The following is a 21,353-nucleotide window of genomic DNA, read 5'->3' on the forward strand; positions in this document are numbered from 1 at the left end:
TGGGAGTGGTACACTATACTGTACAGTGTACAATACGCAATGCAAAGGCACAGTGCAAATACTCCAAGAAGATGCTGAAGCTGAAGAGCACACCCACATCTGATGATGTGATCCAGGAGTGAGTGTGAGTGAGCACAAGACAAACCCTGGAATCATTCATCCAGCCCCAGCCAGTGAGCCAGCCTCCAAGACAAGGAGGGCCCCAGCCTACCACCCCCACCCCCATTCTGTTTTCTTGGATCCCTCCCTGCCCTGCCACACTGCCACTGCCCACTGCCGCTGGCCACACTGCCATTGCTTGCCCATAAAATTTTTCAAACCCCTGAAGCTGCCTCCCCATATTAACCCATCTTCTCCCCCAATTCGCCCGGCCCGTCGTCGGAGGCTCGGAGCGAGCAATGTGCCCCAGAGCCACGGCTCAGCACTGCGGCGCCGCAACAATGGCTAGCGTGTGCTCGTTCGTCGAGGAGGAATACATCGACCTGGATCTCAGCTCGTGGGGGGAGTTCGAGTTCCGGGTGCGCCGGAGCGGAGGCGCGGCGGACGAGCTGCTCTGCCGGGGCAGGCTGGCGGCCGCGGCGCCTCCGCACAAGGCCGCGACGGCGACGAGGGCGGGCGGCAAGGTCCAGGAGGTTGATGCCGGCGGCGGCGGCTGTGGCGGCGCAGGCAGGAGGAGCGCCGCCACGGTGGCGCCGCTGCAGCACTCGCACTCCGCCGGGTTCCGCGACGCGCCGTCGCCGGTGGTGAGGATGCGCAAGGAGGGGTCCCGGCGCAGGAAGGCCGCGAGGACGGTGCACGCCAAGCTGCTGGCGTCGCGGGCCTTCTTCCGGTCCCTGTTTGCCAGGACGTCTTGCTCCGACGAGCAATGCCGCGGCGCCGACGTCCGGCCCAGGGCCAGGGCGTCGCCACCGTCTGGCGAGGCCAAGAGCGGCAGCTGCAAGGCGCCGTTCGGGCAAATCAAGAACGGCAACCACCACCACAGCAGCAGCGGCGGCAGGGCGGCGCCGACCACCCTGCGGAGCAGCATCGAGCAGGAGAAGCTGATGGACGAGGAGGAGCTCGCCGCGGCCGCCGTCCGGCAGCGCAAGTCCTTCTCCGGCGTGATCAAGTGGCGGCACGCGGCGACGGCCCCCGCCGTTGCAGCTCCATCGAAGCCGCTGTCCTCGTCCTCGGCGAGGAGGAGCTCCGGAGCCGTCGCCGCCGCCACCGGCGTCGGGCCGGGGCTGAAGCGGAGCAGCAGCGCCCGGTCGGAGTCCGAGGGGCTGATCCAGGGCGCCATCGCCTACTGCAAGCGTTCGCAGCAGCAGCTCGGGCTCGCCAGGAAGAGCGTCAGCGATGCCGCCCTCTGCTCCGGCCCTTCCTGGCCTGGCAACCCGGCTCGATCAGCTGGAGTAGCTTACTGCCACTAGCGGCGACGTGTCGCGTGCAAAATGTAGTTCAAAAGTGATCACAGCAATAATGTGAAGTTTGTCCACTCTTTCTTGCTTACGCGTGAAATTCAAATTCTTCTTCTTTTTTTATCTCATCTCGTGCTCCAAATTCTTGTGATGAAAAAGGAAAGGAATTTCAGGTTCGTGGTTCAGAGAACCTCGCGCGGCGTCGACACTTGGAGGTGACGCAACATTCTGTGCTCCATTCAGGTTTCAGAGTGCTGTAGATGACGCCATTTTTTGTTAGGGAAAGAAAAGAAAAACAAACAACAGGAGCAGGACCACGTTGTCTTGATCGGCGTTACTCCTGGTCCGCCGTTGCCGGTTCAGGATTGCCTGACCAACTGCCGCGCGGCCGCCCATTCAGTGCGAGTAAAGAGCGCCAGAACGGCAAGCCTGAACGGCAACGTCATCTCTGCTCGGCAGAGCAGCTACGAGCTCGAGCTGTACACTACCAGCAGCAGGCACTGCCCGCTGCAGCTGCTGCAGTGCCTCTCCTCTCCACGACTCCATACCGCCAGGAGCGCTGCGCCGCTGCCGGGTGCCGGCGCCTGCTGGTCTCGGAACAGCGCGGGGTCCGGGCCGGGGGCGCGGCGAGATCTTATTCTCGCGGCGATGCCGGTGGGGGATTGGATTGGGATTGGGGTGGTGGAGTAGATGATGGATCGGCGGCATGATGAGCGGGCGGATCGCCGAGGAAAAGCGCGCAGCGCGATAGGCCGGCCAAAGCGTCGGCATCATTGAAGGCCGGAAAGGGAGGTCGCGAGGGGGATGCTGGTGCCGTGGTGCGGGTGCGCAACCACCCGCGCTCCATCGGCGGCCGCGGCCGCGGCCGGCCGCACCGGCCGCACATGACCTGACGGGCCTCTGTTTTCTTTGTCATGGTCGCTCCGGCAGGCAATGCGGTGGTGGTACTAGGAGGGTCTTAATTCTTTGACCGCATTCAATGGCGTGGCGCGGGCCGTGGCAAGAATGGCATGTTCCCTTGTTCTTGAGAACAAATAAAACAAGACTTGAAAGAACCAGGGTTCGTTGGGTTGGGTTAAATTAAAGACATGAAGATCGTGCAGAATTTAAAGGAAGTGTACAAGTTGGAGCCCAAAACACTGTAAAAGTCCGAGCAGATTGACAGTGAAGATGGGTCTCGGCTGCGCTCAATCACATCCTGATTTCACATTTTTTGCTAGCTTCTGTTACTGCTATGCTATGCTTCTTAGTGCCACCGGCTTTTAGCGGCTAGAACGAAGGGTTCTCTACTTTTGCGAGGCTATAAGACAGTAGGGAGAGCGGTGGAACGTGCAGGAATCGCCAAAGCGAGGCCCAGGAATTTCACGCTTTGGAGCCCCGGGGATGATAAAAGCCCCTTTGCACGGGGCAACTTGGCGGGCTGTCCATGGCCCCTTTGCCCTAGTTTTCTCCAGGCAACGGCAAAGGCACTACTCGAGTAGAGCGGTAAAAGGCACGAGGAGAGGGCTCAAGAGCAGCAGCGTAAAAAGACTTACCTTTGCTGAAATGCTGAGCACCTCCCCTCACCTCACCATGTGACGAGAGAACGAGATGAATGAGACGCGTCGGGTTCGGTGCCACACTGCCACGGTTACGCTGCTCTGGTCTGGGCGTCTGGCACTGTAGAAGCGGCAGTAGAGTAGCACTGCTAATGTATCATGAGGCCTTTTGGATCTGGTTCCAACGGCGATAGGGATCGTGGCTGCGCGGTGGCTGGCCGGCCGGCTGGCCCAGTGCGTGCGGGCGCGCATGTGTAGGACAGTAGGAGACGAGAGCGCACGCACTTTTCGCTGTTCTCCAACACAGGCTGTGCTGGAGCAAAGGCGATGCCGCGACCGCGATGGCAACCGGACCGGGCGGCGCGAGGTTTTGGCCACGCTTTTTGGGGCGGGGCAGGGCTCCTCGCTCTGCTCTTTGCGCGAGGATACCGATGCCGCACGACATACTGGCGTGCACGGGTCGTAGTCGCGGCGAGACAGGGAAGGCCAGGCCAACCTTTACGTGTGTCTCGACCCTGCAGGTACAGGAGAGACCGTTCGCCCAGGGGGCAAAGAAACCGTAGCTGTACTGCGGCAGTAAAAGGTCAACTCCTCCCGGTCGCTGAAGACTGGCGAAGAGTTCTTGTCTCTGTCCAGAGCGCAGAGTCGCAGAGACCTATCGCTATATTTACTGTTCAGTGTCGATGTTCGTAACTGAGGGCCTGTGCTCCAGGGTGTTAAATATTTATTGTTAAAGTTTAACACCCGTCAAATCGGATGTTACTAAACATAGGCGTACAAAGCTAATTGCACAGATGGAGTGTAATTTGCGAGATGAATCTACTAAGCCTAATTAGTCCATAATTTGATAATATGGTGCTACAGTAACCATTTACTAATGATGGATTAATTAGGCTTAATAGATTCGTCTCGCGAATTAGCACAGGGTTCTACAATTAGTTTTATAATTAACTCATATTTAGTTCTCCTAATTAGCATCCGAACATCCGATGTGACACTATTAAAGTTTAGCACCTTGTATCCAAACACCTCTGAATAGCAGCAACTTATTACTTTGTACTCCATCCGTCCAAATTAAATACTATTACTAATTGGAGGTCTCTTTTGAAGCCGCCACGTGAAGCTACCTAGAAATCCTACCTGGACACTAAAAAAAATAGAGAAAGGTTAGAAATTCTAAAAAAACAAAACATCTAGCCATCAATTTGGTAGGCTCAATCATCATAGCCATTCGATCTATTGTATTTTAAAAAATATACCCATCTATTCCATTATGAAAATAGTGTCTCTGCCATTATATGAACTAAATTAAAGTAACCCCAATCTACCCCATCTATTCCATTATGAAAATAGTTTAGAGTTCGTGCTTGGGGCAGCAACATTCTTCCCTCTAACAACATCCTGCACATTAGAACGTAAGTCTCCACTTGAGCTTTTCGTCGATGAGGGTGCAACAGTAATCCTCGAGATTGACTTGCCTCCTCCTGACATAGTCCTCATGCCATATGACAAGAGCTTGCCATTCTTAGCATCTTGCTGCAATTGGCGTTCAGCTTTAGTTGCTTGATGTACCAAATGAATAAGATGATGGTACGGCTGAAACTCAACAATGCGGCTGGATATTGTGATGTAACCTAGCCATGAAACATGCAATAGTTTGCTCTTCATCCGCATACACATTGGCTCTAATTATAGCCTTCTCCATCTCTTTATAATACTTCTCAACAGAGAAACTTTCTTGCTTCAGATTCTGCAATTTATCAAAAAGATCACGCCGATAGTGCTTTGGCACAAAATGAATTCTCATTTCTCGCTTCATCTCATCCCATGTCGCAATAGGATGTTCTCCATCTTCTTCTCGATCACGCAGAAGTTGTTCCCACCATATCAGAGCATATCCATCAAACTCAAGAGATGCCATGGCTAATTTCTTCTTCTCTGAAAAATTATGCAAGCGAAAAATCTTGTGCACCTTCAACTTCCAAGTGAAATAAGGTTCAGGATCAGATCCTCCATCAAATTTTGGCATGGTAAATTTCAGTTTGCCAAACCTCTCTTCATGGTTGCCTCCTCTATGACGTCGGTGACCAAAGCGATATTGGTAATGATTATCTTCATCCGTATCTTTAGATTCATCATTGTCATTATTTCTTCGACCTCGTTCTCTTCCTCTACCATGTGCAGCACCTTGGTTCCTCCTTTCTTGTTCTCTAGCTCTTCTAACAGTAGCTCCTCCATCACTATTTTATCCATCTTCACCATGGTTGCTTGCACCATCATGAGGTTGACGACGCCCTCTGATTTCAACCATAAGAGCCCGAAGATCTTGGGTCAACCAGTCTTGCCTCTCTTCTGCCGAAGTTCATTAAATTGTGCCATAGTAACACAATTTGCTACTCAACATCTTCCATCTTCCTGTGTAAGGTTAGCTAAAATATGAACAATAGGTATTTGTGGAATATAAAAATTTGGTAGCTCTCACAACCTCACCTTCTCTTACCAACCAAAGCTCTTATGAGTTCCCTGCAGATTACAGAAGTACTATGTGTGGTGGTAAAAGAGTGATGGTTAAGCGAATACACGACTCGTGTTCAATTTACAGTGGCTTATTTGTGGAGCTCGGTGGGGAAAGATGCACAAGGAGCAATCTGAATTCTAGTTGTTGTAAAGCTAAGTAGCAATCTAAAATAGATATCAATGCCTAGTGCTGATCACAAGATATGAAAGATGTAACCAAAGTAACACACGCGCAAATGAAATTTCGGAATTGATGCAAACAAGGATTATGCTAGGAATGATGAATTTAAAAAAGAATTACCTAGCAAAAATTGCACCAATAAAAGGATAGCACACTGGTTACACAACTTAATGCGCAGGTTTAACACTTGCATATCAACAATCTGATAGTTCTTGTTTCTTTCCAACACTTCTTTTTTTTCCAACTTTCTCAATACTTTTTTTTTGCAACTTTCTTTCTTCTTCTTTTTTGACTCTTTTTTTTACACGATACTAAACAAGACCAGATATAACACTTGCACAATATTAAGGACAGAACCAAATACAACCAGTAGCTATCTTGATAGGATAAAAGTTTACGCAAAGGATAGAATTGGTTGTTTTTTTATGGGGATTTTCAAATATATGGAAAGGCACAAAGGGACACGCAAAGGATAATATGATCAGCAACTAAACAAAGACTCTAATCGATTAAAACTTAACAAAACTCACTAGATAAACAGATTGTAACAAAAGGCTCTGACAATTTTTTTTGGCTTTTTGGTGGATAGGATAAAGACAAATATATATATGTAGCTAAGGGTAAAGAATCCTACCGCAGCAACGATGGCTCTTGATACCAAATGATACAACACGATGTCCCGATCTTCACGACGTAGGATCAATCATCAGATAACTAGCTGTAGAACAGCCGGATAACTTGCTGCAAGCAGCGATAACTAGTGCAACCTGGCAAATAAAACTCGAAGCCAACCATTGTCTTTAACCGGCAACCTAAATCGAGGATTTGCCCAACCACACTCTCAAAGAACCAACCAACACAGCCTACAACCAATCAAGGCAAACCTTGAAGGGAGTAGGAGCACCAATTGGGAGCGGATGAGGCCACCGCTTCTATAATCCCATGAAGGAAATCACAAGAGCAAAGGGGTAGAGATCACTCTCAAGTTTTGTTAGCACACAGCTGAACAAAGGGGGCTTGTATATCAATTATCAAAGTCTACATTTGCTTAGGAGTACAAGGATATTTATACTAGGAACAACCTTCCTAGATAGGTATAAACACGAAATGAAAAAGAAAAGATAGACTTTGTGAAAGGGTCTCCTCGAAACAAGAGTTCCTGAGTTGTTCCCGAGTGGTTGTTGGTCTTCTATGCAGTCTTTAGTATTTTGGCAATAACTCCACCTTGGAAAGTCCAAATGACATGCCGTTGGTTGCGTTGGAAACTTAACTTGATAAGTTTTCAGACCATGTGCAGTATGTTCCACGAAATATTATACATTGGTATAGTTTTGCATGGGGAGTTGAACATCTGGCCGATTGTTGACCTTCTGACTACTCTTCACTAATATGGTTGGATCTTAACAATGGAATTTCCAAACTGATCAGCTCTGGTGGCATTGAAAACTAGACTTGATAATTTTTCCAAGATGTGCTCATTCACCTTCATAGCCTCTAGGAATCAAAAGCTATGCGACTGCGAGTGTGGTTCTTCTCTGTAGTCATCGTCTTGTGTGTTCTTGCCATCCTCCTTGGTGAACCTAAGCAACAACAACGTGCACGACTTAGGCAGTGTATAATTATCATTAATATTAAATTGAACTTCATAAAGTAGCGCGTTCACCTCTTGTTATAGCTTCTTTGCTCAACTACATGTAATTGGGCCACCAAAGGCTTGGGCTGGTGTCGATGTAGGTGATACTCGAGTTGGTGTTACTTAAATTGGAGGTTGTAACTTGTTGGTTGATGTTGTGGTCATATCAAGTACATTTTGAAGACTCAACCCAATGGAGTACTCGAAGAGCACCAAAAACTAGTCGAAGAAGTCTACAAAGGTACTTGGGACTATTGCATTTGACTAAAAAGTACTCGAGGGCTTGTCATATATACATCTATAGGCCCACCACAAGGTTTGGATAGTCCTAGATTCAGGGCTATGCACTGAGGCATGTCAGACATGCAGACTACGGTGCAGGACGACGTGGTCTGCATGAAGGACAAGAACTAGTCGAGGATTAAGAAATTACTCATAGCAATTAGAGTAGGATTAGGAAATTACTCGAATCCAACTAGTATTCTTGTAAACAACCGACCTGTAACACTGCCCCCGAGAATATAAGACGAGGCAGGGACCCCCTCTAAACAAGTTTAATCCAATACAATATAAGTACACAACCAACACACAGGACATAGGGTATTACGCAATCTAGCGGCCCGAACCTATCTAAATCATATGTTCGAGTTCACCTTTGAGTTCCTGATCTCAACGAGCCCCACGCACTAAACACTAGCACCCCTCTTGATAGGTTGCCGGGTCTAAACACCGACACAATCTTCATCTAAATTACCAATATCAAATAAAACATTAAATTTGCACATAAATTGCCCACAGCTACCATTATACTCACATATGCTATTTTAAAAAATTTGAATCCAAATTACTTTTATTAAATATCAATATATGATGTTAAATTGCCTATTTCTTACACTACTGATATAGAGAATAGTAATTAAGATATATAAATATGGTGTGTGTCACCCATTATAAAAATATAGAGAAAGTGATGAGAATATAGTTTTTCATGTTAAAATATAGTTCAAATTTAGAGTCCATTAAACAAATTCAAGCGCATACCTGCGATGCAAAATGAAAAAAAAGAAAGATTCTAAATGTTGATGAAAAAGTTGTAGAGTAATTTGTAACTAAAGTCTATCACAATCAGTTGAAGATAATAATAATATATCTATATAAGTATTTTGTAAGCATATTTAACCAATGAGAGAGAGCTCAACGTAACAATCTTTGATAGTAAGCTATATCCCCTTACTTTTTTAAAAAGAAAGTGGAGATTGTGCAAGATGCGCTAGGAAATTCTCACAAAATTCAAATACAACTCGGCATCAATCCCAGAGACTCTAATAGTCATAGCTAGTGGTCTATTATATTTTCTAAAAATCACCCACCACTGTCATTGTAAAAATATTCTAATGACACAGGTGGGTAATTTTGTAATATAATAAACCCTAAATCGATATCTAAATTACCCACCTTCGCATTATAAAAAAATTAATTTATTGTAACAAATAATCTGCATCTAAACTATCCATACATGTCATTATAAAAATAACTTAAAATGCTTTTATAAATTTGTATCTAAATTACCCACTATTAAAATAACCTAAAGTAAGCACCTAACTTTTAATCTAATTATCTACATGTTCTTTGTATAGAAATATCAAAAGTAAACAAATATATGATTCTATACCCATTTTGTTATTTTTAATGTAGAAATACTAAGTTAAGGTATATATGCATGATGTGTGTCGATGTGTAGACCATTTAGCGAAAGGGTCTCTAGTCTAGTGGTCAGAGCATCTCAATAGTACTCAGCAAGCGTGGGTTCGACTTCCAGTGGGAGCGAATTAAATAGGTCTGGAATAAAAAAATTATAAAAAATAGGTAGGAGCTTCTCCTGCTGACTTCGGTCAAAAAAATGTGTAGACCATTTATACACGTATGGGAGGCAGTGATGAAAAATACTGATTTTCAATGATAAATGCAATGTATGGAGGTATGCCATAAGGTGAAAAAATATGAATATGGATGAAAAAGTATTGTAAGAAAATTAATGTCAATCAAAACTAGAGTATTGTAAGAATATTAAACAAATAAAAGTGTTGAAGATAAATAATTTGATTATTAGTCACAGAATTAATTTTTAAATAACTATAATTTTTAAAATTATTAGTCCATGTGCGAGCACGAGTTTATGAACTAGTAAAACTCAAAATAACTTACAATTTGAAATAGAAGAAGTTGTATAAGAATGGTAGCTATCACATATTATCTATTTGCAACGTAGGAATGAATGCAAACCGAACCTTGAATTGTATCTTGTGAGAGAATATTCCAAGTACATTTTTTTTCTTCTTCCACTTTTCATAACCGAAATCATATTTCCTAGCTGTGGCGGATCCACCTCGGATTAGCCAAATCACGGCACGGTTAAGTCGCCTAACATGCGACACTCGGCCTTAATCGGGCTAACTCGAGATGCCGTCGGATTCCCTCCGATTTAACCACTTTGACAGGACCGAGTTTAGCAAAACCCACACGAAGGTGAGTGGTTCCAGAGAATACAACAAGTCCACCGAGTTAAATAAATTGGCCATTTTAGTTCAACATCAAACAACATCAGAGTTTTACAAGGTTCAAACGAAACAGACAGAAGGCAAAAACGAGCGGAAGCTACTTCGTCGGGGTCGGACGTCCTTGGTGAGGCCTGCCAAGACGTGAGTGATCCCTCTCCTCGCCGTCCGAGGAGGGATCCCACTCGACCGTCCAACCCGGAGGGAGTTGGGGCGGCCAAGTGCCAACAGGGGAGGACTCGGGAGCAGCAACTTCACCTGAAAAAGAAAAGCCACAACCAAGCTGAGCTACTAAGCTCAACAAGACTTCACCGACGGGAGTAAACTACTCCACCACTTCTAGACATGTCGGCTCTTTGGTTGAGGGGGTTTTGTTTGCCAAAAGCACTATGTAGATCCTTATTTTCAAAGTTTTAGCTCAGGTTCTAAGTTCATTATCTGGTCTAAGTGAGCAACTTACTATAAGCAAACATAGAACCAACCAAAGGGTAATATAACATCATCAAAACCATGTCATCATCATATTCCTTTGTTACTCAGGGTAGCATAGCGATCAAGTAGTCTCAAGCTGTGAGAGGCAGACGAATCGATTCGAGTTCTTTAACCATGCATGGTGAACCTAACCTCACGATATCCGCGCACCATCGAGGGTCGCTTCCTGTGTCGGCCTTCCCCATCAATTCCCTAACCCGTGTCGGGCCCATTTCCTTTGGTGCAATGTTTCACAGACCCGGCCTCTGCCATTCTGTGACCACACTTGCCACCACGTGCGGCCGCAGGGGAACTCCGTTCCAAGGATAATGGGGCGACCGCTCACGTCTAGGTTCAATCCGGTACTCGGCTTCCTCATCCCATACTGAGTATGAGGTTAGTACTTTCAAACACTTGATCACGAACGCCACCACTGTTGGGCCTTAACAAGTTTCATAGACAGACGGGGTGATCAGCCGACCACCAAAGAGTTAACCAAAACCATGCCCCATCCATCGTCCTTATGGTTGTGACAGAAGGAAAACAATCAACTCCTACAACTCGCGAGTGACAGGAGATCACTCGGCTTTTACCGCTCCTTATTAAGCATATCAACTACTCGGACCCAACAGACTAGTGTTCAACTCAAGGGAACTAAGTCATGCAATCTATGGTTTCAAACAACACCTATACGTAAATGCACAAAACAAGATGGAGAAGGCATGCGCAAGTTTGGGAAAATTGGGTTCATGCTCCAGGGATTGCCTTCGAACGAGGAGGAGGGAAGCTGCTCTTCTGCTTGGGCGGCTTCGGCTTCTGGAAGTGGGAGCTCGGTTGCAGCTTCGTCTTCCAGCGCCGGGTGCAGCTCGTAGAAACCGTCGGCGAGATGCAGCTCTACACGAATGCAATGCAGGGGGTTAGCATTTAGACGATTATTTCAACAGCAACACTTGCGAGTTCTAGCCCAGAAACTTTGTAGCAAGGCTACGAAAAAAGTGAGGAAGTTCACTTGAGTTGGAGAAGAACAAGGTAAAAGGGTCGGATAGGAAGAAGCTTATGGTCTGACCCTTAAACTAGAGGAATAGATGTGCTGGGGGTCCTCAGACTTAACACAGAGAAGTCCCCAAATCTTTACACATATACCCTCGGGTCTAGGAAAAGGATGCAGCCGAGCCCTCGGGCGAGGCAGAGAAAGGGTCGGCGAAACAGACAGGGTCGGGTGAGATGGAGAAAGGGGTCGGTCGAACGGATAGGGTCGGACGAGGCGGAAAAGAGTCGGACGAACAGAAGGGGTCGGCAGCTTACCTTCGGTTCAGAGGTGAAGCTTGGGGTCGGGAAGGAGCAGACTTGGGCAGAGGAACTGGAGCACTAAGATTTGCAGCGGCGATGCCTGGCGGTGCTCCGACGGCGACGGCGGCGCTTCTTGTGGAAACAAGTAAGCTCTTGCGCAGCGCGGAGGAGTAAGCGGCGGGGTGGATTGGAAGGGCGGGCGTGGAGCAGAGAGGAGAGTTCCTCAGGGACTTAGGCAGTAGCGCTGAGCACGAACAAAGGAACGACAGCAAGGCAGCAATGGCGAAGGGGACTCCGGCGGGGCTCTGGCATTCCCTTTTATAGCTAAGCGGAAGAGAGAGAGCTGGAGTAGCACGAAGACCGAGAAGAAGCGATCGAGTGCTCTGCCGGGGCGGAGATTGAGCAGCGGGGCGGCGGAGCAGGACTTTGGGGACGACACCGTCGGCCATTGGGCACCAGAGGTAGGGCGGCGCAGGAGCGGTTTTGCCGGTGGTTGAGATTTGGCGGAGGCGGGCGTCATTGTGCGGCGGATCTGATGGACGTGACCGAGGGAACGGCGCTAGAAGCGAGGGCGCACAGGTGAGAAGACAGGCGGGCTGCGGTCGCGCGAGCGAGCGCGAAGCAACAGACTGTCGGGCGCAGCTCTGACAAGGTGGGAAAAGGGACTGTCGCAGCCGGGGTCGGGGTTGGCGGAGGAGGAATCGTCGCGTAGCGCGGACCGGGGCGGCGTGACTGTGGAGGGGTGGCGGAAAAGCCGGGAGGAACCGGGCTCCGCAGCCGGGGGTCCGGCGAGGTGATGATAGGCGCGGGTTGCGAGGTGCTGCAGAAAGGGTCGTAGAGGGCTTCCGCTGCGATTGGGGAAGGGGCGCGGATATCCATCCGGTCGCGGCCGGCGATGGGACGGAGCGGCGAGGTCGGAGAAGTTGAGCCACGCGGTGGAGGAACTCTGGAGCGGGCATGCCACTCGAGTGCGTCTGCCTCGGGAGATCTGGGGGAAAGATTTTGTGGGTCCACCGGTCAGTCTCGGTTGGTCCACTGCTCAGATTGAAGGGAGGCGTTGTGGGAAGACTTAGAAGGATCCGGCGGATGAGTTGGGGTCGGCGGGGTCGGAACCGGGGCTGGAGGTTGAGTACTTAAACTCGGGGAAGCTGAGATGGGGATTAGGGACTCGGATTAAGATTAACTCGAGAGATTTGGGATCAGTCGTCACACTAACATTAGAAGACATCAGAAATTAATCGACCTCGTGTTTCATGAACCATGAATCACAAACACAACAAAATTAATTAAAACAACAACGGTGTTGGTGAGAGATGAAAAATTGAAGATAAATTCCATGTTAACTAGAGGGGAGGGGATTTTGCGCATGATCGAGTCTTGATGGTTGACCCAATAATGCGGAGTTAGTAGAACCGGATTCAAAATATACTGATTCTGATTTCCGGTGTAAGAGCCAAGAAGCCAAGAACGCATTATGACCATGTGGCATGTGTACGATTGTGCTAGGCTGGATCACTTGATCGGTAGAACAATTTGACAAGTATGTAAATAGAAAATGATTTACTCCAAATCCAAAATCATGCTAGGGCTGACCACTTACCTGCCTCTAGCCTTGATGTCGTATTGTTCAATAGATGCTACGATGGTGATGAACAAAACGTTCAATGTCGCGTGTGGATCAACAGTCGTTCATCGTCCACACATCAAAGTTTGACTTCTTATCAACTTACATGGATAGTGGGTGTGGCATGTGATGGTCTGACTTTGCTTCATGATGGATGTGGACATTCACATATGCATGACTCTTGCTCTTGCATTGCATCTAGCAGTAGGCAGCCCGACCGACCCAGTGCGTGGGGCTTGGTCAAAATAGATTTTGGTTTTGTCTAAGTTTCACAGTATAACCATTGTGTGCGGTGATCCGTCTAGGGCTGTTAAAAAAGATCGAGGCTTGCAAGCTACTCAAACTCGGCTCGCTATAGGTTTGATTTGAGATCGGCTCGACTGATAAACAAGCTGAGCTCAAGCCTACTCGAAAGCTCGTGAGATTTGATGAGCCGAGCTCGAGCCTTCGACGAGCTTCTAATTTTGAAGCCCCCATATGTGATATGTGTTCTAGACTTATAGTTCCCTTTAGGCTACCTTAAAACTTCAAAGACATGAGCTCATCAGACCTCACATTGGCACATCCCACGTTCATACGCATGCCTACAAGCCCTACCACTACGTGACCACACCCTAGCTAGCATGTAGTTGAAAGTTTTTCCTATTTTGTATGGTCAGCAGATGAATCATTCCCATGAATTACTTTTATCCTCTATGAAGAAACATGTAAACAAGCCTTGATGAGCTTTCTCAAGTCAAGCTCAAGCTTCAGTCAAGCCAAGCTCGATCGTTATGTCAGGCTCGCTCGAGCTCAGCTCAAGATGAAATCAAGCTCGAACTTGAGGTAGCAGGCTTGCTCGAGCTCCACTCGTTGACTGCCCTAGATCTGTCATAGTCGTGCAGAGATGTAAGGGTTCGTATAAGTTAGGCTGGGGGATGTCAAAGTGACATCAATTGGCGCTGGTCCGATCACATGCCTCGAAGAATTTACTGAGTTAAGGTCTTGCTAAATTCATTCTGCAGTGTGTTTTGGACAAGGGTTGTTGCTAGGGCATTCTAGAGGTGGTTGGGCTAGTTTGATTATCCAATTTCATCTTGCAACAAGAGGTACAAGTTCTATGGTATATATGATGAAAAGTGGGGAATAGTTAGGGTTGGAAGCTAGTCCTAGGTTAGGATTGATTATGGAAGGATTCAAGGGTATTAGAGGCTTAGCATGGTCAAGCAATATACAAGCATAGGACCTAAGTTGGATTAGAGGGTTGGTGATGAAGTCCTTGCTCATAACTCCCTCATGGTCCCATGGTTGAGCTTCCATGATCATCTTGAATGAATCCTTAGGCTTGAGCAAGAGAGGGTGTGAGGGTTCAGCTCTATGGTTCATCCTTCATGGCTTGAGCAAGAGAATGGAGTGAGAGGATGTGAGAGGGTGAGAAGAAAAGTGATGCTTGGATAAGAATGAGCGTGGTGAAGTGGATAGTTTGAGCTGACAGGTGGCCCAAGTGGGGGGGGAGAGGGGAGGGGGGGTGTAATGTGGCAAGTGTCCCTGGCATGTGATGTGGTGTCCCGACATTAATTGTCGGTCCGATCGCAGATGGCAGCGGTGCAACCATCAATGCCGAATTGGTTGACATGGAGGGATCTGACTAGTCATTGGTCAATTGGGTTCAAAGCGATCGGCATGGCTTGGTTAGTGGTTAAGTCTGAGCATATGCTTAGCAATTCAATTGCTATTTGGCATGAAAACTTGATTTTGATCCTTTTTAGGCTTTTCTAGAGAGGAGATTTTTTGTTACTAAAGTTTGACCTAATCATGATACTAATTAGTATAATCGGAATGTCGGGTCATTATGGGTATCCTCCTATATCAAGTTATAAACACTACCTAAAACATGCTTTTCGTGGTGCAATGTGTTATTCGGGGGTACCTACCCCCAACGTCATATATATTGTGTACTGGGTATTGTTGTAGGAATTTTTGCCCTTGCCGACACGATGAGCGTAGAAATCAAACTCCATCACCTTATTATTAAGCTGAGAGCTGATGGGATGAGGGATGAGACCCAGTAACACTAGTATTATTTATATAATATACTCATCATATTATGCGTGCTACGCTCAGCAGTAGCAGTGCCCAATAGATCGCAACCCAAATCTTGACCCACTCGTTTGCTGTTCGCCTCACTCCCCGTCACTCGCCCTCACTTCCCCCTCCCTCTCGCTCTGCCACCCGAGTCTGCCGTGCCTACCCGACAATGATGATGGAGGTACACGATCGCATATTTCCTCTCCAAGTAGTGATACTGAGTAAATGTAATGAAGTTTCAACTTTTTGCATGTTAACACTAGGGAATCGGGTAATCTTATTGTTGGCTTTGATCGGTTTACATGAACAAAACAACTTATGAACCGTGCACGTCGTTATGCTTGTTAACCATGAGTGAAATCAGATAACTCATAATTTCTTATTGATGTTAACTCTTTTGTTAGTTAAGCCAAGAATTCAATCATATTTTATGATGTGTGAATAAAAGGAATTCAGATACAAGCAAGAGAAATAGAAGTATTACAGTTTGCATAGATGTAATTTGAAAGTATTTCAAACATGCAGCTAAGTGCGCTGCCATTTATTGAAAACTCTTGGCAGCATTCACACGATACATATATTTCATTAGACACGTGCTAAAATAAAACGCAAAATAATAATAATAATAATTCTGCATAGTTGAATATCATTGAAAATTTTCAGTTCCATAAATCAAATTTAAAGTTATTCTTGTTGTAAGCCTCGAAGGAACTAAAAATATAATGTCATTTATAGGATATCTGTAACTTTACATGGCTATTTGATATCACTATTTCAAGGCTTAGAGTAACTCCAAGAGTTTCCCAAGAAGTTCTTCCCCAAAACTATGTATTAGGGGTTCTTCCAAAAAGTTTTTTCTCAAAAACATATCAACCCACGGTAGATCGCTAATAACTAGCGCCTAATATTTCAAAACAGGCCACATCATCATAATTGGGCCTAACCCGGCGCCTCCCTACTCTCTCCCCGTCTCATTCTTTCTTTTTCTTCCTCCAGCCGAAGAAGAACCAAAACAGAGCGAGCTCCTCCTCGCCGCCGGCCAAAATCCTCCAACTGTACGCCGCCTCAACCCAATAGCCGCCACCCTAAGCTTCACAACCCCCCGCACGACGTCCTCGAGCCGTTCCCCTTGAGCTTCGGCCACCCCACGCCTGAAAATCGCCGCTGCCCGAGTCGCCATTGTCGCTCGACCCCAACCTTCGCCTCCCCGACGACAGCACCCTCTGGCCATCTCCCACCAATCACCCACGCACGCACCTTCCCTACCTCTTCAGCTCCCTCCTTCGCCGTCTCCTGGCCGCAGCCTTGGCTCCTGGCACCGGGGATTCGAGTTCCCGTGGCCGCCCAAGCCGTCAGCCACCATGGCCGCCCTCCCGTGGAGCGCCGTCGTCCCGGCCTTCCCGATGCAAAAAAAAAACCGCAAAAATGGGATGTAGGTGAGCCCTGGTCGTCATGCGCTCGACATATCACCATCTTGTATAGGTTTCCATGCTCGATTCCGGGCTGGTTGCCGTCCCCGCCGCCGTAGAGCTTCTTGCCTCGCGCGCACGGCAAATCTTGCGGGAAGAGACTCTCGCGCGTAGGAAGGGGGCGATTGGGGGAGGAGGAAATCGCGAAAATATGTACGGCGACAGGCTCTGTTTTAGCGTCGCGAATAGCTTGGGGAAGCTTTGGGGGAGCTGTTGGAGTTATTTTTTCTTTTTTTTTCTCCATAAACAAGATATTAGAGGTAGGATACGGAATCTTTTGAAGTTGCTCTCAGTCATTGTGCTATCCACGTACCAATAACGTAAACTTTCTATAAAATATCCTCTCTTAAATATCCCACTTTGATAGGTCTTACTCACTGCATCGTAGATTGAGCAAGGTTGCGTGGGCCGCAGAGACTAGCTCATAAGATGACCAAGACCAGGAAGCACAGCCCATCCGGCCTCGTTAAGAAGAGCAGACGCACAATCCCCTCGAAGAGAAAGAAATCACGGAAGCTGTGCAGAGTTCTAAATCGCTGGTTTATTCGCTACTTCAGTCCTCCTTATTATGAAACAAGTTCAGCAGAGAGTAAATAATTCAGATCGAGCTACTGCAAAAAAAATGTTAGCCCGGCCCGCGGCACGGTAACTTTTCGCCATGGTCGGTCATGCACGGCTGAGGAAGCCTGCCAGCATGGGTGGTCAGTCAGATTGCGTACATCCTCTTGTACTCCTCGTCGATCCACTCGGCCTCCGACATGCCGGAGCAGGAGAAGGATCGGGATCGGCTGAGCGATGCGCGCTTGATGCTGCGCATCCGCTTGGCCTCGACCCGGTGCGCGATGACCCAGTAGAGCATGGTGCCGATGGTGGTGACCAGGATGGTTCCGCCCATGATGGTGACGCACACGGCCAGCCACCGCTCGGCGCGTCCCACCACCACGAACGAGAGCGCCAGGAAGGAGACGCTGATGAGCACGCACGCCACCCACATGAGCTTGTTGATCACCGCCATCATCTGCTTCTTGGCCTTTCGCTCGATCACCACCACCGACGTCTGCACCACCACGACGGCCAGCGAGATGAAAAGCGACACCGAGTCGAAGACGAAGAAGATGATGAAGGCCGTCTCGTGGGAGATGTTGGCCTCTCCCAGCTGCTGCCCGGGCGCCAGGCTCCCCGGGTCCTGCACGTACTCCCCGGGCACCGTGAAGATGGCCGCGAACGCCACCGTCGCGATCAGCACGGCCACCACCGTCGTGGAGTTGATGGCGTTGTTCAGACCCTCCTCGTGGAGCTTGTTGATGCGCTTGGCGATGCCCTGCATGCGCACCCGCGTCTGCCGCGTCTGCTCCAGCTGCGAGTGCACCTCGTGCTTGATGTCGCTCACTTGCTGCTTCAGCTCCCGCGCCTGCTTGCCGCCGCCGCCGCCGCCGCCGCCGCCGCCGGGGCTGAGGGCGCGCGCCGTCACCACGCCGTGCTCCGCCAGGAGCTCCGCCACCTCGGCGTTGCCCATCTTCTCCGCCGTGTCCAGCGGGGTCTCGCGGGACCGGTTGATCGCATTCAGGTTCGCGTCGGGCGCCGCGACCAGCCGCCTGATGATCTCGTGGCGCGCCTTGCGAGCGGCGATGTGCAGCGCGGTGTTGTCCTTGTTGTCCGGCTGGTTGAGCAGCGCCGGCTCGGCGGCCAGGAGCGCGTCGACGAGGTCCAGCCTGGTGCCCTTGGCGGCCATGTGCAGCGCGGTCTGCCCCTTCTTGTCCGTGCGCAGCGCGATGCTGGGCTCCGCCTCCAGCAGCGCGCGGACCACCTCCACGTGCCCGTTCCGCGCCGCCGAGTGCAGCGCCGTCTTGCCGTTGCTCCGCGCGATCAGGGCCAGGCTCCCGTCCACCTGCAGCAGCAGCTGCACCACGTCCATGTGCCCCTGCGTCGCCGCCGTGTTCAGCGCCGTCGTGTTCGACGCGTCCACCGTCATCGCCAGCTGCGGCAGCGCCAGAAGCAGCTCCCTCACAACATCTGCATGGGATGCATATAATGTACCATATCATCATCACATCCATCTCGAGATTGTCTCCGACATGGCATGGGATCGAGCAAGAGAGAATTAATGGCGATCGTGAGAAACCAACAATACCTACATCCCCTTGCTTGGCGGCGATGTGGAGGGCGTCGTAGCCGCTGCGGGCCTTGATGCTGGCGGTGGCGACGTCGTGGTACTTGATCAGCTCCGCCACCAGGGCCACGTACCCGTACTCGGCGGCCACGAACAGCGGCGTCTCCCCAGCCTGGTTCTGCCTCGACAGCAGCGCCGCCACCTCCTCGGTGTCCTTTCCGGACAGCATCTCCCGCATGGAGGCGAGCTGCCCGGCGCGCGCCGCCGCGTGCATCGCCGTGTCGTCCCGCTTCCCCGTCAGCTGCTTCGTCATCTTCTTGCGGCGCGTCGCCGCCTGCGCCGCCCTCGGCGAGTCCATCGTCGCCGGCTCAAGCTGCGCCGCCGGCCTGTCCTCGCCCGGTTGGCCCCTCGCCTCCATCAAGCTCGGACACACGTCAAATGCAGCTACCAGCAATGGCTGCAAGAAACAAGATGAACCACGAAAGACCCCATTACTCCATCAGCAGCTTGCAGCAGCATTTCCTCCTGCCTTTTGGTCTCTTTTTTCGCCCACTTGCCCAATTCACCTACTACAAATTTCCCAATTCTATCACCCCTCCCTCTCAAAAAAAAAAACACTCAATCCCAGCTCAATGCGGAAATAAAATCCAAGAAAAGGAGAGAGAGGAAAAAGAAGAGCTAAAAAGTTGACCGAGAAAAAAAAGAAGAAGTATGAACCAACCAATTGTAAAAGAAGGCCATGCAAGTGCCCTCCCCACTCCATCTACCCACACAAAGCCATTCCCCAATGCAATTCGCACCACACAAGAATTGGACAAGATATCTAGGAGCCGATCGCATGCAACGCAACGCAACGCGGCTAAGCAACCAGCGCCCCTCGGCCTCTCAATCATACTCCCACATCCCCCATTTCGTGACGGTTGCGAACGCAATCACCGCGAAAAGCCGCCCCACTTCAACCTCAGACCTCGCCACAAAAAGCCACCAATGAGTCAGCAATGGCGCATAAGAAAACTCGATCGGATCGAAAAGCAATCGCATCGCAATCGCAGTCGGTCGCAGCAACAACGTCCGAGGAGCACTGGAGCACTCGATGATGGCCTGGCGGAGAAGATCGATAAACAAACCGCGAGCATGATGGGAATCCGGAATCGCGTTAGGGATTATAGAATCTCCGGCGCCATGCCATCCCCTCCGCGGAACAGGAACTGGGCGGCGGCGGCGGCGGCGGGCAGACACGCACACATGGGTGGCTGGGCGGCAGGGACAAACATACCGGCGTGACGAGCTCTGCGCGCCCTCCGGCTCGCGGCGTCCATGTGAGCCATGGGGCCCCCTCATCCACAGGCGGATCGGCAAGCAGAGGCAGGGATGATGCGAGGGAGAAGACAAAGAACCGGGCTGGCCGATCGCAATAAATAAATCCCCCAGTTGAATCAACGCATGAGCAGGCATGGGAAAATGGAATCAAATTCAGTCTGTGTTTCCCCCCTTCCCTTTTATTAAAGGCGTTCTTTCTGTGCTCGTTTGCTTCCGGCTAAATTAAGGAACGAACATGACTAATTGTGAGCCGTGACGTGGCTCCATAACTAACGCTGCATTATAGTTATCGTTAACAGGCAGTTGGTCACCGATGCAAATGTTAGGTGAGCAAATATTTTGTCTTCTTTTTTTTTAAAAAAAATGGGTCGTTCATGCTGTGTTATTCTTTCTTCTGTTATTTTCCTCGTGTATCCTTTTAATTTATGTGAACGTCATTTTCGTTTCCATGCGTTCAAGAGGTGCGTGTCATTTTCTATCAGCTATTCAGCTCTTTGGTTTGGGTGCTGACGGAGCAATTGTTTTGGACGAGAGAGAGGAAAAGGTGGGCGTCGACCATTGACGAGGAACGGAGTGCAGTGATGCGCAGCCTCATCTCATCCATTGACGCCGGCAACGAGATGCCGACACATCAACGAGCGGCCGGGAAGAAGGTTTCCGAGCGATCGAACGATTCCCCGTTGCTAGCCGGCCACTCCAAACCGATCGGGTAATCGATGTTCAATTCAGTTCAGGAACTCTGCACTGAAGTAATGATGATAGCAAACAAATTGAACAGCATCGCAACAAGCCATCAAGAAGAAGAACATCACGATGCCAATGGCCATGCTCAATCGTGCGTGAACGAGTTGAGGACATTTTTTAAGCTGAATCCGTTGCATGTACCACTGACTCGATAAGAACGTTCTTCTGTACTGCAAACTAGTTACAAAGCCAGCGCCTTTACATGCTACTCCTGCAAAAGCGCGGAGCTTTACAAGATTCGCATATGCGTAAAGCTCCAAAGCGAAATCGTGTTCCAGTGGTGGCGCACTGACCATCTCCAGCTTCCATCCATCAATCCATGAACCACTCATCAGTGAACTTCGTCACGAAGGAACGAGCACGACCGTAACAATTGTAAAGTGGCCATCCTTTTGTTTGGGCAGAGGCTAAAACTTTTCCTGCTTTGGTCACTAGGG

At 49.2% G+C, this 21,353-nt stretch overlaps 2 protein-coding genes across 3 annotated transcripts; one reads left to right on the forward strand and one right to left on the reverse strand.

The window, feature by feature from the left end:
- On the forward strand, positions 1–1,582 carry LOC101779066. Its single transcript, XM_004984721.3, has one exon. The coding sequence runs from the start codon at positions 399–401 to the stop codon at positions 1,407–1,409; it is 1,011 nt and encodes a 336-aa protein (XP_004984778.1). The 5' UTR covers positions 1–398; the 3' UTR covers positions 1,410–1,582.
- Positions 1,583–17,254: 15,672 nt separating this feature from the next.
- On the reverse strand, positions 17,255–20,385 carry LOC101778655 (ankyrin repeat-containing protein At5g02620). Of its 2 annotated transcripts, none has more exons than XM_004984720.3 (3): positions 20,129–20,385; positions 18,874–19,309; positions 17,255–18,755 (listed from the first exon to the last, which is right to left on the reverse strand). In XM_004984720.3, the coding sequence occupies exons 2-3, from the start codon at positions 19,268–19,270 to the stop codon at positions 17,449–17,451; spliced, it is 1,704 nt and encodes a 567-aa protein (XP_004984777.1). In that variant the 5' UTR covers positions 19,271–19,309; positions 20,129–20,385; the 3' UTR covers positions 17,255–17,448. The 2 variants fall into 2 exon arrangements, with proteins under 2 accessions (XP_004984777.1, XP_022679270.1); XM_022823535.1 differs by lacking the exon at positions 20,129–20,385 and adding an exon at positions 19,574–20,121.
- Positions 20,386–21,353: the final 968 nt, after the last annotated feature.

This window comes from Setaria italica, chromosome IX, assembly GCF_000263155.2.
Source record: "Setaria italica strain Yugu1 chromosome IX, Setaria_italica_v2.0, whole genome shotgun sequence".
Taxonomy (NCBI): domain Eukaryota; kingdom Viridiplantae; phylum Streptophyta; class Magnoliopsida; order Poales; family Poaceae; genus Setaria; species Setaria italica.

Bases quoted from the DNA above. Each gene is read 5' to 3' on its own strand.
- LOC101779066 (XM_004984721.3), top strand. From the start codon at position 399: ATGTGCCCCAGAGCCACGGCTCAGCACTGCGGCGCCGCAACAATGGCT.
- LOC101778655 (XM_022823535.1), bottom strand. From the start codon at position 19,615: ATGGAGTGGGGAGGGCACTTGCATGGCCTTCTTTTACAATTG. The intron at 19,310-19,573 runs GTTGGTTCATAC...TGTTTCTTGCAG, and splicing joins ATGGCCTTCTTTTACAATTG to CCATTGCTGGTAGCTGCATT. The intron at 18,756-18,873 runs GTATTGTTGGTT...CATCCCATGCAG, and splicing joins CGCCAAGCAAGGGGATGTAG to ATGTTGTGAGGGAGCTGCTT.